Source organism: Phodopus roborovskii, unplaced genomic scaffold (assembly GCF_943737965.1).
Source record: "Phodopus roborovskii unplaced genomic scaffold, PHOROB, whole genome shotgun sequence".
In the NCBI taxonomy this organism is placed as follows: Eukaryota; Metazoa; Chordata; class Mammalia; order Rodentia; family Cricetidae; genus Phodopus; species Phodopus roborovskii.
In genome coordinates this window covers 7,474,722-7,491,745 of record NW_026126469.1, presented here as the reverse complement: position 1 = coordinate 7,491,745, position 17,024 = coordinate 7,474,722, and the positions used below count along the sequence as shown (strand labels likewise).

At 42.9% G+C, this 17,024-nt stretch overlaps 1 protein-coding gene across 1 annotated transcript in view; it reads right to left on the bottom strand.

Moving 5' to 3' along the window:
* The window catches only part of Vps8 (VPS8 subunit of CORVET complex), a 205,575-nt gene that overhangs the window by 125,433 nt on the left and 63,118 nt on the right, over nt 1-17,024 (bottom strand). Inside the window, exons 21-24 of the mRNA XM_051191188.1 lie at nt 15,409-15,455; nt 11,167-11,389; nt 6,919-7,008; nt 3,117-3,168 (exon numbers count right to left, since the gene is read on the bottom strand). Coding sequence (XP_051047145.1) covers nt 3,117-3,168; nt 6,919-7,008; nt 11,167-11,389; nt 15,409-15,455 — 412 coding nt within the window. The remainder of the gene's footprint in view (nt 1-3,116; nt 3,169-6,918; nt 7,009-11,166; nt 11,390-15,408; nt 15,456-17,024) is intronic.

The window sequence follows — 17,024 nt, the reverse complement described above, 5'->3', positions numbered from 1 at the left end:
GGCCTTTCCCTTAGGGTAAGAGACACCTGAGACAACACTCAGAAAAGACTTCCACTTCCAGTTTCTATGGCCTGAGTGACACAGATTCTGAGGACTATGGATGCAGCTTGGGGGCAGAGCACTGCCTAGTCGGCATGAGGCTCTAGGGTCAATGCACACGGCCACCCTGGCAGCTCATGAAGACCCACTCTTAGCAAACTGGACAAAATGAAGAGGAAATAGTGGGGAAAAGAGCAGAATCCAGAATCTCCTCAGAACTGTCCTTATCGAACTCAGCACCCTTCCAAGAGAGTAACACTGCTCTCAGTGCATTTGTGAAAACACTCAGCTATCTGAGCCGGGCGTTGGTGACACACATCTTTAATCCCAGCACTCAGAAGGCAGAGGTAGGTGGATCTCTGTGAGTTCGAGGCCAGCCTGGTCTACAGAGCTAGTTCCAGGACAGGCTCCTGTCTTGAAAAAACAAAAAAAGTTCAACATATTCCTAGAATCTCAGCAACACTGCACCACTGGAGAGCTGTACACACCCAGGGAAGGCCAGAGATGCCCTAGTCACAACTGGAGGCTGACCCATGAAGGTCAGGGGAGAACTCTCATCTGTCAGAGAAATGAAAATTCCTAAACAGAAGGAAACAAGTAGGTCTTCCCAGCCTCTGTTAGTGGGAGGGGGCATGGCCTGATATTCTTGGTTGCAGTCATGACCTTCTGCAATTATAGCCTGCTGCTTCGATGTCCTCACAAGCCCCAGCAAAGTCAGCACCATACTACTGGACTTCCAGATCTGAGGGCTCAGGAAGAATCCAGACAACTGCTGAACCAAACACAGGACAGGAGAAAACAATCCGCAATAAAATATACCGTCTGCCATGACTGGGTCTGGACTCTGAGTCCCTGATAAGGAAGTGACAATTGGATTGTGGGTGGCACTTTCAGAAGGAAAGGTGGTATGGGCAGGATGATGAGAGAGCAGAATGTGCTCTAGGGACACTGACAGTGACTGAGAGCAGAGACCCACAGTCCTAGTCCTGGGCTGTCTTAGATGAACCAAGACGAGGGTCATACACCCCAGGACCCTGCCAATGACTAGGCTACACTGAGCACTTCATCAGAGGTGTGAAGTCTCTATCTGGGCTTGTCACTCACTATCTACCAGTTTGTTAACTAGAAAAAATTTACAACAGGCAGACAAATGTCATGTGAGATTCCTGGTCAACAAGGCTGGGGGGAAAAGGATCCAGATAAAGATCAACAGGTCCTGGCTGTCTTAATTAGGGTTCCTATTGCTGTGGAGAGACACTATGACCACGGCAACTCTTATAAAGGAAAACATTTAATTGAGGTGGCAGCTTACAGATCAGGGGTTTAATCCATTATCATCATGGCAGCGTGCAGGCAGATTAGTGCTGCAGAAGTAGCTGAGAGTTCTACATCTTACACAAGCTACAGGAAGTAGTCTAAGACACTGCGGCATGGCTTGAGCATATTAGACCTCAAAGCCTTCCTCCAACAAAGCCACACCTCCTCCAACAAAGCCACACCTCCTCCAACAAAGCCACACCTCCTCCAACAAAGCCACACCTCCCAGTAGTGCCATTTCCTGAGTATACAGGGGCCATTTTCTTTCAAACCACCACACTGACTTTGTCACTTTCTTTACAAATGACCCCTGGAACTGTACCACTAGAGAGTGTAGAGCCTGCACAGGCTTAATGAAAGCAGCCACAAGTCAGAGAGCTAGAAGGGTGCAGAGGTATGAAAAGGAAATCCTTTTTCTGTACAGTTATTGATGGCAGGCAGAGGAGCTCCAGCGGGAGATGCAATGACACCTCTCTCTGACTGAATAAAGACCACAGTTTTTAGTGGGGAATAATGCTCTTGTTCATGGCTTGGTGGCGGAAGCTCATCTCTAGGTGGCCTAAGCAGAAGCCGGTGTGCCCCTGATGGAGCAGATGACTTCTGCATATGCAAAGTCCTTCTCAGGTCTGAATTTATTCCTGATGAAACAGAATTAGCTTCATTAGGTATGCATTTGCCAGCTCCAGCACAGTCTTCCCACTTTCCCAGGTACAGATGCTTCGGAATTCTAAGGCTTTCCCTGTATAACTCAGCCATTTTCCCAACAGAAACTGCCACATGGAGTCAAAACCTTTGCCCACAAACTTCTGAAAAGCAATTAAAAACTAACCTACACTATCGCTTCAGTTCAGCAAACTAGGAATTAGGTGAGTCTAGCAGGAGTCTGCTTTCTCAATTGAACTAAAGTAATTTTAATATATAATGCCACCAGTTTATTTACCATTAACAAAAGACATTCTGATAACAAACAAGAAGTACTTCACAAAAGGGGTTAGGCTATATTAAATTTTAAAAGTTAAATATCATCATAGTTGTAAGCGATTTGAAGCTGTCCCATGAAACTGAATATCAGCTATAAAAACTGCAAGAACTGAGGCATGAGACAGAACAATGAAGTAATAGTAAAGGCCTCTGTACCAGTTTTCAATAAAATAATTACAAAGACAGGCAGGACAGGAAGAAATCATAAACTAATACCACAACATTCTACTAAACAATATTTCCTATCTGTTCTCCAGTGTATTTGAAACACTCTAAAACAGATCAGACAGTAAGCCATAAAACAAATCTCACTACAGTTTAAAAGGCAGACATATGATACTGTGCATTTTCTAATGAAATAAGAAGTCCATATCAGAAGAAATGTGGGAGGGGCCGGTAGCATGGTTCAGTGGCTGAAGTGTCCACTGTGCAAGCATGAAGGCCTGAGCCTGGATCCCCAAGCAACCACAGAAAAGCAAGAATGGCCATGCACACTGTAACCTCAGCATTGCCAGGCAAATCCCCAGAAATGGCTGGCCAACATTACCCCAATCTGACAAACTCCAGGTTCAGGGTAGGGGAGGGCTGGCAAGACAGCTAACTCAGGTGAAAACGCGTGTTGTGTGAGCCTGGTGGCCTGAGTTTGTCCCTGAAACCCAGAGGACTTTATAGTGATGCCCTTTGACCTCCACATGTGCACTGTGGAGCATGCAAGCCCCCAATCAAACAAATCAGTCATAATGTGACAGAAATCTTTTCAAAGGAGAAAAAAGTCATACCTGTAAGAGTTTTTCCTGCATTCAGAGAAGGGGCAATGACTTTGAACAGTTTCTAAATTCAAAAAGAAAAATCACCATCATTTCAAAGCATAATGTTTTTAAAGATAATCAAGAACATTAAAGTTATTAGTCCTTTCTTTGATGGAGTTAGTTATTTGTTGTTGAGCTTAATATGAAACTTACTATGAGCAGAGCTATTTGGAAGAGCCACCCAGGAAACACTGAAGTCACACCCTCGTTTAATAAACACTAGCTACAGAAAGGTCTTGTCGAGATTGTGATTTCTGACATAAAAAGCATCTTAGGCTCTAAAAAGAGCTTTATTATTCAAAAAGACAGTAAGCACATGAAGGAAAACCATCCCACCAAAGTGGTAAAGAAGCCTTCACTCTGTGGATATCACAGTAGCAGCCCCAGGAAAAGCACACGACCTCAAGCACAGACCCAAAGAGACCACTGCCAGGGTCTTCCAGAGGAACTCCTGTCTGGTTTTGGAGATAAGGTTTTATTCTGTAGCTCAGGATGGCCTATAACTCATAGCAATCCTCCTGCCTCAGCTTTGAGTACACGGATTCTAGGCATGAGTTACCATGCCCAGCATTGCTGACTGGAAAGAAACTAACTTCTTAAAAAAGGCTTTCATGAATATTTATTACTTGAGATGCACAGAATAAGTCCCCTGAAGTTGTTTATATCATTCCCTTCATCACACTAGAAAAGGAGTAAAAGCCCGTACGGAATTGCCCCAGTGGCTTCTGAACACCCAACTGCTCCAGCCCCCTTGCTGTATTTGTCACACACAAATGCGTCCCTTCCCCAAACTCCTCCAAGATCCTCCCTTCTTTCCCACCTCCATGCCTTTAGAAACAGGAAAATAAAAACAAACAAACAGATTTTTTTTTAAAGTAAAAGAAAAGAAAAAGTATGATACACACACACACACACACACACACACACACACACACACACACACACAGCTATAAGAACATGAAATGAGAAACCATAATATACAAGCAAAAAAAAAAGTAAGGTTAATAACAAAAAAATGCCCAAACAAAGCAATGTGTGACAATAAATCTCAAAAGCTACCAGTGACTTTGTTTTGGGTTAGCCACCCACTGTTGGGCATGGGGCCTGCCCTTCAGTGTGGTTTGTGTACCCAGTGAGACTCCACTGGACAGACTGTTAGCACCAAGATGTCACATCCATCTGTCCATTAGCATCAAGAAACACACAGACACACACACACACACACACACACACACACACACACACACACACACACACACAATGGAGCAGACACCTGCAGTCCCCGCTAATCCCAGCTACTTGGGTGGGAGAGGTATAGAATGCCTGGATGGGGCTAGCTAATGTGGAGAGATGCTCACATTATTTAAAGGAAAATAGAGCAAAAAGCTCTCTTCTGGAATCCCTAACTCTGCCTACTTCCCTTTTGGTTAAGGCCTTGGGTGTGTCAGCCTTTACGTCTGTCTATTCTAAGATCTAACCATTAGTAACTGGCTAGTTCTAAGAATTAGCCACTATTTAATTCCAACACACATTGGATGGATCCCATCCTTTCTCCCTCTGCACACTGCAGCCCCTCCTCCACTGCCCCCTCTATTCCCTACCACCACTCAGACCTAAATTAGTAGAGGTGAGGACTTTCCTCCTAACACAAGGCACCAGGGAGATTTCACAGTCTTTCATTCTGGAAAACCCAGAAATTTTCAAAAGATGCAAACTGTCCATTAATGTAGACCTGTTCAGTACTGAAACAGCTAAACCTGACACACTGAAAAAAGGGAGCCACTGATGAACCTACAGCATATTGTTCACATCTCCAAACTGCTCAATAACAAATACCAGGCTGCTCCTGCCAAAACCCATCCAAGTTGGAAACTCTCTGAACATGAGAGGCAAGCTCAAGCCGAGTGTTCCCCCTGAAACTTAGAGGTATACACATAAGCCAGACTGTTATGAACAAAAGCATATAAAATGAAATTGTCAAAAGCAACATAAAAATACATCAACCACCAATTTTTTCATTAATTTATTTCTAAGTGACCATTGTGGGCGGGGGTTGTACCACAGGATGTCTGTGCAGGTCAAAAGACAACCTGTGGGAACTGGTGCTCTCCTCCCACTATGCAGGTCCCAGGGATCAAGGTCAGTTGTCCAGAGCCTTTACACACTGAGCCATGTCACCAACCCTACCTTGACAACCATTTCCCTCAGTGTGGAATGAATGCCGCAAATTAGAACTAGTTTTAAGGAATTATTCTGAGGAAACTGCATTCACTCTTCCTAATGGTGGTCTAGAAGTAGGCTGAGAATGTTCTGCATGTGAGGAAGGATGGAGCCTTACTGAGAGAACAGCTGTAAAGCCAAGAACAGATTCATACCGACAGTTGGTTAGAAATTGACAAAAGAGAAAAGGGTGTGACCAAAACCAAAGGTGGAGTGCTCAAACAAATGGCACCTGAAAGAGCACTGACCAAACAACATTAAAGTGAATGTCTGTCTCCTTGGGGTACCCTGTCATTACTGCAATAAGCCGGAACTGAGAAAGTCACGTGTATCTGTAGCCACATCAATCACAGTGACAAGACAGTTGCACTCAAAGCCTGTGCATTTCTAGATTCCCAGTGAGGTACCCTGGGAGACAGCATTATGAATGGTGTAACATCCCTACTCAGCAAAGCAACACAGTGTCTTTTCACAGTGACTCCAGGGAGAAAGCATCAACAGTGAAAGCTGAGCAGGTAACAGTCCTTCCTCAGCAAAGGAACACAGTGTCAGTTCACAGTGACTCCTGACAACTCTCAGGACCTACCCACAGAACACCCAAAACATCATTATCCAACAGCACTTTATTTCTACCATAATCGTACAAATGGCATACACCTTCTAGAAAAGTTACATTAAAAAACAGACTAGAACTTAAAGTCAACAATAGGCATTATTTCTTTTTCTTTATTTTTTTGTTGTTGTTGTTGTTGTTGTTGTTTGTTTGTAGCCCAGACTTGCCTCGAACTCACAGAGATCCACCTGGCTCTGCCTCCTGAATGCTGGGATTTAAAGCTGGCTCCACCAGCTGCATTATTTCTGTGTACTGTTCCCTGATATTTAAATATTTACATATGCAACTAAAGACTACTGAGGCTAAAGGCATTGCTCTGTGATAGAGAATACACAGCATACAGAGGCCCTGAGTTCAATTATCTGCAACAAAAAAAAAAAAAAATTAAAAAAATAAATAACACCTGAAAGTCCCAAGCTAAGGGCCAGGAGTAAAATGGCTCAGTGCTGAAGGTGCCCCAGCCTGAGCTTAATCCCTAGGACCCATGTGGCAAAGGAAAGAATCAAACACACACACACACACACACACACACACACAGAGGTGTCCTTGCCATGCACACACATGCATATCCTATACATAAACATAGACATGTATGCACACACACAAAATAAATAAAGTAGTAAAAAAATTAATTTTTTAGAGACAGGCATGGTGGCTTATGCCTTTAATCCCAGCACTCAGGAGGCAAAGGCAGGAGGATCTCTGTGAGTTTGAAGCCAGCCTGGTCTATAAAGTGAGCTCCAAAACAGATAGAGCTATTACAGAGAAGCCTTGTCTTGGAAAACAAAACAGAAATTAATTTTTTAAAATAATGAATACAGTTCTAATAAACCAATATAAAATTTTAAAATGATCAGATGAAAACAAACCATTCCAAGCATATGGAGAGTAAGGGAACATTAGACAATATTAAATACGTTGAGTTAGAAAGTGTCTTACCTCCATGGGGCTAATGAACTCATTCATGCCCTTGTTATAGACATAGATCATGGCATCATACAGACGATTTTCCCAACACATGAGAACCACCTGTAAAAGGAAAAAGCTCCTGAGTCATGTGACACCACAACACCAAGGATTTTCCTTCAAACTCTGAGAATAAAGATCTTTCTTTTCCCTAAGTTTTCTTCTTAATCCTTCTTCTCTGAAGAAAACTGAAATTTAAATCCTCAAGACCAATGGAAGGGTGTTATTGTAGGTTCAGTATTAGTTCAAACAGTACAAGAGCTACTTTAAAACAGCCCTCAACATCTAATTTTGTTTCTTTGTAATCTTCCCTTTTCAATATTCATTTTACGTTTAATCATTGAAATAGTTCTTTAAAAAATTTACAAAACACCTCTTTACCACTAGAATAAAGTGAGAGGCAAATTCAGCCTGGAGTTCCACCTTCCTAAACTTGCACTCAGCTTGAACACCCATCCAACAAGACAATAATATGTTAAGAGTCATGAAGAGAAACATATGAGAGGGTTTGGAGGGAGGAGAGGGAAGGGGGAAATGATTTAATTATAATCTCAAAAACAGAATAATAAAGACTTGTAGAAGACATTCATTAAACACACACACACACACCATTGTTCACAGTTACAATAAGCATTCTAAAGGAACCTGACTCTGTCTTTAGCATTCAAAGTCATTCGGAACAAACTATGAGCTAGGACCTACAGGACAGCTGACACATAAACCAAAGGAAGAGATGAACATGAGGGGTTGCATGAGCAGAAGATGGTAAAAATGTGGATGAACAGAGAGGAGAGAAAACGTTTCGGGAAAAGAGCAGAGGGCTAGCAGAATAAGGTCCTTGTTTTCTGTTCCCATGAGGGAGGGCTGTGTCATATCAGACACTGGACTGGAGGACAGATGGGCAGAGATGAGGCGAATGGCCAGAGGCATAAGTAGAAAACAAGAGGAATTTGTAGGCTTTACACCCTCTCTCCTGAGTTCCGATTTCCAACTCTAACCTCCCTTCTGCCCTATCCACCTGCTTAATATCTTCACCGAGATGTCTAGCAGCTAGCACAAGTGGCAAGCAAGACTCCTGATAGTGTCTTTCAGACTCGAACTGCTTGTCTTCCAATCACCCTCAGGAGATTACTCTTCACCCTGTCTGCAAAACATCTTTGAATTCCTTCGTTCCCACATCACACATCCTCATACTCAACTCCAAATCAGACCAAACTGACTCTCCATCACACTACTGTCCCTGGCAGCTGACTGATTTTGCTTAAAATAGTCTAATGATTTCTGTACCACACTTAGAACACAATGAACAAATTTTTCCTTGTCCTGTGAACATCAGGCTCCAGATCTGCCTGCCTCTTTCCCTGTCATTTAATCCCCAGGGCAGAATCTCCTCCCCCTTCACACTGGTTTTCTCCTAAAACGATCTTCTCATACAAATACAAGCATTATTGATTTCTTCTTTCTGTGTAACTGAATGTCTTTTTCTTTTCTTTGAAAGAAAGTCTCATGCACCCCAGGCTGGTTGTAGTCTTACTTACTCTGTCTGTAGTCCACAACTTGAACCACTAATCCTCTTGGCTTTGCCTCTACAACCCCAAATCCTGGGATAACAGACACACACGCACCACCACTCTCAGAAAATCAGAAAGATTTCCTATAGTTAGCCAACCCCAGGTAGCCCATCTCTACTATACTGTCCTTTTTGATTTATAATGTAACACTTGTTTTCAAATAATCTCTGATTTGTTTACTATCTTTCTGCTCACTGCCAAACTTCTCTCCTTAAATTTAAGTTTTATGAAGAGACATTGCAGTACCCTCAGACCCTGACATGCAACAGTACTCTGGAAGGAATTAACAAATGCCACAGAGAAAAGAAAATTTATAAGGATTTAAAAGTACCATTAGGGACCTGGAGAGACAGATGTCAGTAAAGTGCTTACCACCCACACTTAAGGACCTGAGTTTGATCCCCAGCATCCATGAGAAGAGCTAGGTATGGTGGTGTACTTACAATCCCAGCACCAGGGAAATGAAGACAGAAGGATCCCTGCAGCTCTAGCCTGCAGCCCTAACTCAGGTCCCAATGAGAAGCCCAAACATAAGCTGGATACTTCCTAAAGAATAGTACCCAAGACTGAACACTGGCCTCCACATCTAAACATACACACCAACACACACACACACACACACACACACACACACACACACACACGGGGGGGGGGGGATGGAGGGAGGGAAGAAGGGAGGGAAGGAGGGAAGGAGGGAAGGAAGAAGAAAGAGACAGTCAGACAGACAGATACAGATCAGAACATATTAACACTGAAATTAGAAAAGTTGAAAATACTGGGAAGAAATAAAAATTTCTCCTAGATGTGACCGTCAGATAAGGACAGAGTGATAATATGTTCTCAAGACATTGGACTATTGTCAGACTGTGTGGTCTATACTATATCACCCACATACCAGAAAGGCATGTGCACAGGGCACCCTGCCTTACATCAAATGCTCACCAACATTAGGGAAGTAATAACAGAGTTTTCAAGCTTTCTTTCTGTGGGATCTGTACCTTCAGAAAGGAACTGATCCTCCTAAGCCATCTGAAAGCCACTCGGCTGGAGGTTTGGACACTTGAGGAGTAACACGTTCATTGTGAGAACTAATATGACTAAAGAATTAAAGTGCTGCTGGGTGGTGGCCCAAACCTTTAATCCCAGCACTCAGGAGGCAGAGGCAGGCAGATCTCTGAGTTCCAGGCCAGCCTGGTCTATAATTCCAGGACAGCCTCCAAAACCACAGAGAAACCCTGTCTTGAAAAAACAAAAAGAAAAAAAAAGAAAAAGAATTAAACTGTCAAATGCTTTGAATAACAAAAATAATCCTCAGGTACAAACTGAGAACTCACTGAACCTCAGATATATCATTTATTACAGCTGCCTGAACCCCAGATACACAACCAGTCACAGCTGCCTGAACCCCAGATACACCATCAGCCACAGCTGCCTGAACCCCAGATACACAACCAGTCACAGCTGTCTGAACCCCAGATACACCATCAGCCACAGCTGCCTGAACCCTACATATACCATCAGCCACAGCTGCCTGAACCCCAGATATACCATCAGCCACAGCTGCCTGAACCCCAGATACACAACCAGTCACAGCTGCCTGAACCCCAGATATACCATCAGCCACAGCTGCCTGAACCCTACATATACCATCAGCCACAGCTGCCTGAACCCCAGATACACCATCAGCCACAGCTGCCTGAACCCCAGATACACCATCAGCCACAGCTGCCTGAACCCCAGATATACCATCAGCCACAGCTGCCTGAACCCCAATATACCATCAGCCACAGCTGCCTGAACCCCAGATACACCATCAGCCACAGCTGCCTGAACCCCAGATATACCATCAGCCACAGCTGCCTGAACCCCAGATATACCATCAGCCACAGCTGCCTGAACCCCAGATACACAACCAGTCACAGCTGCCTGAACCCCAGATATACCATCAGCCACAGCTGCCTGAACCCCAGATATACCATCAGCCACAGCTGTCTGAACCCTACATATACCATCAGCCACAGCTGCCTGAACCCTACATACACCATCAGCCACAGCTGTCTGAACCCCAGATACACCATCAGCCACAGGCTGCTGACTAGTTCTAAAAAGCCCTGTCATTTTAATCTCACACAATCCTCTCCATTTCAAAGCTCAATTTCGCTTCATGTACTAGCTGATGTTTGTTTTGTTTTTCAAGATTGGGTTTCTCTGTAGTTTTGGAGCCTGTCCTGGAACTTGCTCTATAGACCAGGCTGGCCTTGAACTCACAGAGATCCACCTGCCTCTGCCTCCCGAGTGCTGGGATTAAAGGTGAGCGCCACCAATGGTCAGCTGTACTAGCTGACTTTTAAATGATGTCATTCTCTTCAATGTGAAAATGATCCATTATGAATAGGAAGGTATCCATGATTGAAAACAATCTGCCAGACAAAAGCCATGTTAGTGAGCAAACTGAGTAAGGGTCAGACAAAAAACATTCACTGGGAGATTGAAAGAAAAACTACCACAAGCTCTGAGGAACAGCCAAGAAGACAAGACATGCTCTCTGGCTTGGTGGCAGTTGTTAACCTAATTTTTACTTACATGAAGTCCTATTGGTCAGGTAAGTATGGTTAGCGAAGGAACTCGAGTGGGCAGACTGTCAGCTCACCTGCTGAATATCTAGGCTGGTGATGTCCATGTGTACAATGAGGGCTTCCACATTTTCCATTAGTTTTTTGTCTTGGAAATGAACAATCAAGTCTTTCATAACCTGGGGTGTAATTCCCACCAATTTGTCACTTAAAATATATGGCTCGAGGCACTCCAAAAACACTCCTTTTGCCACTGAGTTTTCACTTAATTTGTCATACATCTGGCTAAACAAAAGATCCCTGTAACAGAAAGAGAAAAAAAATAGTAGCTTTAGGAACATTCCAAATACCCATTAAATTTAGTCTAAGTAAGTATGTCACATCTTTTTCAAACTACAATTTGCATCACTTTAATAGAAACATTAACAATGTTTGCATTGAACTTTACACTGCAACACTGCACAAAGCAAACCTTCCCAATAGTTCTTTAGGTGTGAGACACAGTGGTGCATTCCAGTAATCCTAACACCCAGAAAGCTGAGGCAGGACGATTATCAATTCAGAACCACATGGGACTAAAAGCAAAACTGCCTCAAAACAATCAGGGCCAGCAAAAATGATTCATTGTATAAAGGAGCTTGTCACCAAGCTCAGGTCCCACAGGGTAGAAGGAGAGAAATGACTCTACAAGTTTCCCTCTCACCTACACACTTAGCCTGTGGCATGTTCTTCCCACCAAAAATAAATACATAAATAAGTATAAAACATGAAATTGACAAGTTCAGCTACTTGCTGAAAAGCATGATAGAGATATCAGTCAGAATCCAAACCTAGCCCTCTGGCCACTGCGACCTAAAGCCATAGTGCTGACAGGAATGGGTAGGTGAGAGAGAAGAGGAAACGAAGGGGGAGAAAGATCAAAGGGCCATGCCCTTCTCCCCCTCTGGCCCTAAACACCCCTCATGAGCTGCAGGTGAGCTCCCTTCTGCAGGGAAACTACAAGTTCAGCTAACAGCCCAGACATCAACAGACAAGACACTTGTGTGTGAAGAGCAGCGCACAATGCTGGCTAGACTAAGGCAGAGCACTTGCAGAAGGCTGGGATCAAAGAACAAGGAGAACTAGACTCAGTAACTCCTCTCCTTATCACTACCTCAAAATAAAGGAAACAAATTCTACAACGTGATCTGGTTATTCTAGGAGAAAGATGAGAGAAAGGTGCGCACACTTAGTCTTTATTCTCTGGGCTGCTGATGTGTTTCCTGAAGGACTAACTTCAGCCCTGCTGGGCACTATTTCCAGCCTTGCCTCCTATAACAACACAAAGTCCACTACGGATAGATGAGGTTCTAGAGACATCACTTTCCCTAACACTCACATTAATAGATATGTTTTAGAGAGCTTTTTCTTTTGCTGCAAACAGAATAAGGTTAAACTCATCTTATACATTATCAGTTTTATAGCTTTTTAATGTAAAGAACTTAATTGATTATAACTGCAAATTCTGAGAGAAAAAAGAGAAACCGATATTGTCAAGCAATAGACTTGCTGATCTACACTAAGTACACTGAGCCAGAGCGTGTCCATTGGGCTACTGAAATACAGCTGGCTCAGCTTCCCATACAATGGAGTCATTTGAGTTTAATCACTTCAGATACTACTCACACTGATGGAAACTCAATGTGGCCAGCGCCATCATGCTTTACTGAAATACAATCCAAATACTGCACCCATTTTTACACGATTTTTAAATTATGATTGCCTCACACGGGTTCTGGACAACTGCTGACATTAAGTCTGTAAAATGACATTTGCACTGTACACAGTTTGCTCCTACGGGGAATATCAATGGCATGAGTCCTTTTCATATTCGGAGTGAAGAAGGAAGACTAAATGCAGAGCAAGCAGCAAATACTAGTTTACGGAGAAAGATGGGGAAGTCCCACACATATAACAGCAGTCCTCAGCTCAAGCAAACCTAAACTACTGACCACTGTAAGTTGATTATCGATGGCCCCTCTAAAATGTTATAAAACTTCCAGCACTTATTATTGATTCACTTAAGTACTTAATTGAACACTACATGTTCCCATCTAATATTTTAATTTCCATGTTTGAATGGAAGGAACCTAACAGATAGATGGCTTAGGAATAAAGAATTGATGTTGATCAAACAGCTTATTCTATTCTCTCCCTAAGCCCATGACCAGACAGGATCTTAGTTTGACTGAAGAGAAAGCCAGGTGGGAAGAAACTAAATCTAGAAGAGCTCAAATCTAGAACAGAAAGGGGGGGATACAAAGCTTGTACAACCTCAGGCCTTTGCACCATGGTAGTAACACACTGCCCTGGCCCTCCTGTGGTTGCTGGTACGTTTTTAAAAAGCAGGCTAGGACCAGGAGTGAAAGAAAACAAAGACAGGTGGGACCCTCATCAAGCAAAAACTGGACCAACACAATGTAGTTTTGAGACTTGGGAAACAGAGCTGAAAGACAAGGAAACTGTAGTATTTATGTCACAGACAGACAGCGAGGAACAAGTGCACATTAGCAAAAAGGGGAGGAGGGGGAGCGAGGTCCAAAGAGGAGCAGACCCACTGTGACTCACTCTTCCTCTCTGAGATCCCCCATGATGGCACAGCCCAGAAGAAAACATGCTGAGCTATCAGAAAGAAATGAATGGAAAGGGGTTGTTGAACACAACACAAAAGATTCTAATGTGACTAAAAAGGGAGAGTTCTGTCTTCTGCTAGTGTACTCACGTTCAAGGAGAAATCCCTGACCTCAGCCTAGCTGACACACTGGAGCACATTTTCTTTTGAGTGCATACACATAAGAAGTGTTTACCAGCTTAACATTTGGGGGAATATCATAAAATGTTTCTGACAAACATTTCTCTGCCCTATCTTGTCCTTCATTTTACAACTGCTGGGGTCATTTTAACTTTGTGTCCCTGTGTGAGTGCTCAGAAGCCCCGAAAGTGAGAGCCCTGTTCAGTCATAACGTACTGAAGAGTCACTGTGCACCGAGTACCACACTTTCTTAGTATGGAAGCGTGTCCTGCTGTAACTAGAATCCTCTGAATGTGAAGAGTTTAGTGTAGGAAGCCTCTTACTTCCACTACCTGCTATGGAAACAAGGTTAGTATTACCTCTTCAATAGGAGAGTCAAATGAACCAAAATATATAAACCTACAGCTGCTAAGGTTATTTCAAAAATTAAAAACACAACTAGCAAGAAAGTGATAGTGACAATGGGGTAAAAATAACAATCAGTTAAGGATGCAGAGGGCCCAGAGGGCCCACACAAGTGTCATGGCATTCGGCCTTTAAGTTTCTGAGGAAACTTCTCTTTTCAGCACTTACTTATAAGGACGACAATGTACAATACAGCACTATCAACAATATCATTACTGCAGCACAGTGCATGCCATTTGGTGATAGCTAAAACCTTGAGGTCGCTTTAAGCCACAAGTGCACGGGAGCAATAGTTCCCTACAACATAATCAAACTTAGACATGGAAAACAACCATCCCTAATAACCTTCATTTCCGTTTCCATGGTATGATACAACCTTTTAGGAATCCAGTTCCCAAAATACATGCATATGCATACATCAAGTGAGTGCCATCAGGGTCTTACTGTGAATGAATCCCATGCTCAGATCTTTACCTTTAGAAAGAGGTCTTAGCTATTGGCTAGGACAAAGAGCTAGACTCCTATGCTGAGAACCCACCTTTGCCTCAAAAGCACCTGTGTGAAGCTGACAGGTTCCTTGTCACTTGCTGCCTGTGAAACACGGTCTATGAAACAGATGAGCAACGCTTACCCCACCGCTATACATGTTAATAAGGTGCTACAACAATTACAGACACTGATATAAGGGCCTAGAGGTGCTTAGCTATTACAGTGAGTGTCAAAGACTACAAATTGGCACATATTGTAAGGTAATAAAGTTAATACTTAAACCTAAAAACCCTACTCTAGAGTTTTATACTGACTTTAAGTAAAAAAGGCTCTAAAGAAAACTAAAGGTGAATTAGCAAAATGAACCTAGCCTCTTTGGAAAGATATGAAATATTGTGGTGAATGATAGCCCATAAGAGCTGCACCACCCTCCATGATGCCTCTGCCCTCCATTTCTGTTGAAACAAGCACAGACGATAAGCACATGCCTCTGTCTGGGAAAAGTTAATTGTATGAAGGATCTGAAAATGAAGTTTGTGCAAATTAAGAAAAATCCTAGTTCCATTTATAGAATTTCCAAGCAAGACACTGGCTGGGTTGGAAATGACTGTGCTGACAAGCAATGTGTACTCACTTTCGCTGAAGCAGGAGGCAATAGTCCACTATGACAGGCACCGTATCCTGGAAGGGAGAATAAAAGAGCATCAGCTTGCCCGACATGCATCCCACTGGGGAGAGTGAAGGTCAGCTTCAGGTGCTGCGAGACTCCTAGGATGATGCAACTTTGGATAGTGCTGTCCACAAGCAAATCTGCACCCACAATTCAAGGGTGGAGGGCCCTTTATTATTATTATTATTTTTGTTTTATATTTATGGATGTTTTGCTTGTGTGTATACATGTGCACAGCATGCGCACGGCCCACAGAGACCAGAAGAACACATCAGAGTCACTGGAGCTGAAGTTACAGGCAGGGCTGCGCTGCCATGTGAGTTAGAGGAATCAAACCCAGGCCCTCTGAAAGAACAGCCTTAACTGATGAATCATCTCCAGCCTGGAAAAACAATGTTTAAATACATTTCAGATGTTCCATACAGTTATATAACAGAAGGAGAGGGTAGTAATGGGCAAGGGAGAAAAGCAATAAGAAATTGCATTAAATTCAATACAAACATATAGCCAAGTAAAGTCTTCTACTTACAGCTTATCTATAGTACAAGCTTATAGCATTTACAGTGACACTAAACAACAGACATCAAATTGAAATATATTTAGTGCTGACAGTGCTTCACGTGACTTAAAGTTATCTACTTTTTGCTTAATGTTCTAAACTAACTTTATAGTTGATTTAACTTCTCAGTTTCATATTTCAGAGTTCATCATGCATAACCTCACATCAAGTAGGTGGCAACTCATAATTGTGGCCATTTTGAGTCATAGGTCATTATGGCTGGAAACTGACGGCCTGGGTTTGCTATGTACAGGACACCTAGAAACTAGGCAGAGCAGTCCCATCAGATCTAGCGGACCACACAGAACACAAGCCACACATACTGGACAGAGGTCACAACAGGAAAGCCTTCTTGCCAGAGGGAGGATCTAAAGAGAACCCACCACCCTGAAGTGATCACAGGGGTTATCCTTGGCCCATCCCACCTTCTTGTAATTATTCCTGGTTCAAATCCACACAGTGGAATGAGGGACCTGACTCCCAAGGCTGTCACCTGATGTCCACACTTGTGCCACAGTACCTGCATGCCCACACATACATTCACACAGAATAAATAAATACATACTATTTAAAATCAGGAATTAAATTTAAAAATTCACTAAGAATTAGAGCTATATTATATTAGATCTCAACTTTCTGGAAGGAAATGCTACAGGCTAGATAATTGGAGAGTTCCTAGAAATGCTAGGGGACAGGGGATCTAATGATACCATTTAAAATATGCAGATAAGGGCTGAAAATCTCTCAGCAGTTAAGGGCCCAAGTTCAGCCCCCAGGACCCACATTAGGTGGCCTGAAAACTTCCTGTAACTCTAATTCCAAGGGATCCAACTTCCGCCTCCATGTGCGCCTGCACTCATACACACATCCACACTTAAGTATATATAATTAAAAGTAATAACACATCTTACTTAGTAACTTCAAAAGTTACATAAATAAGTAGAGTACACAGCTGGACTCTCACAAAAGAAAGGACAGAGTCTAAAGTGGACAGAGGACTGAGAAGCAAAGCAAGGCTGGA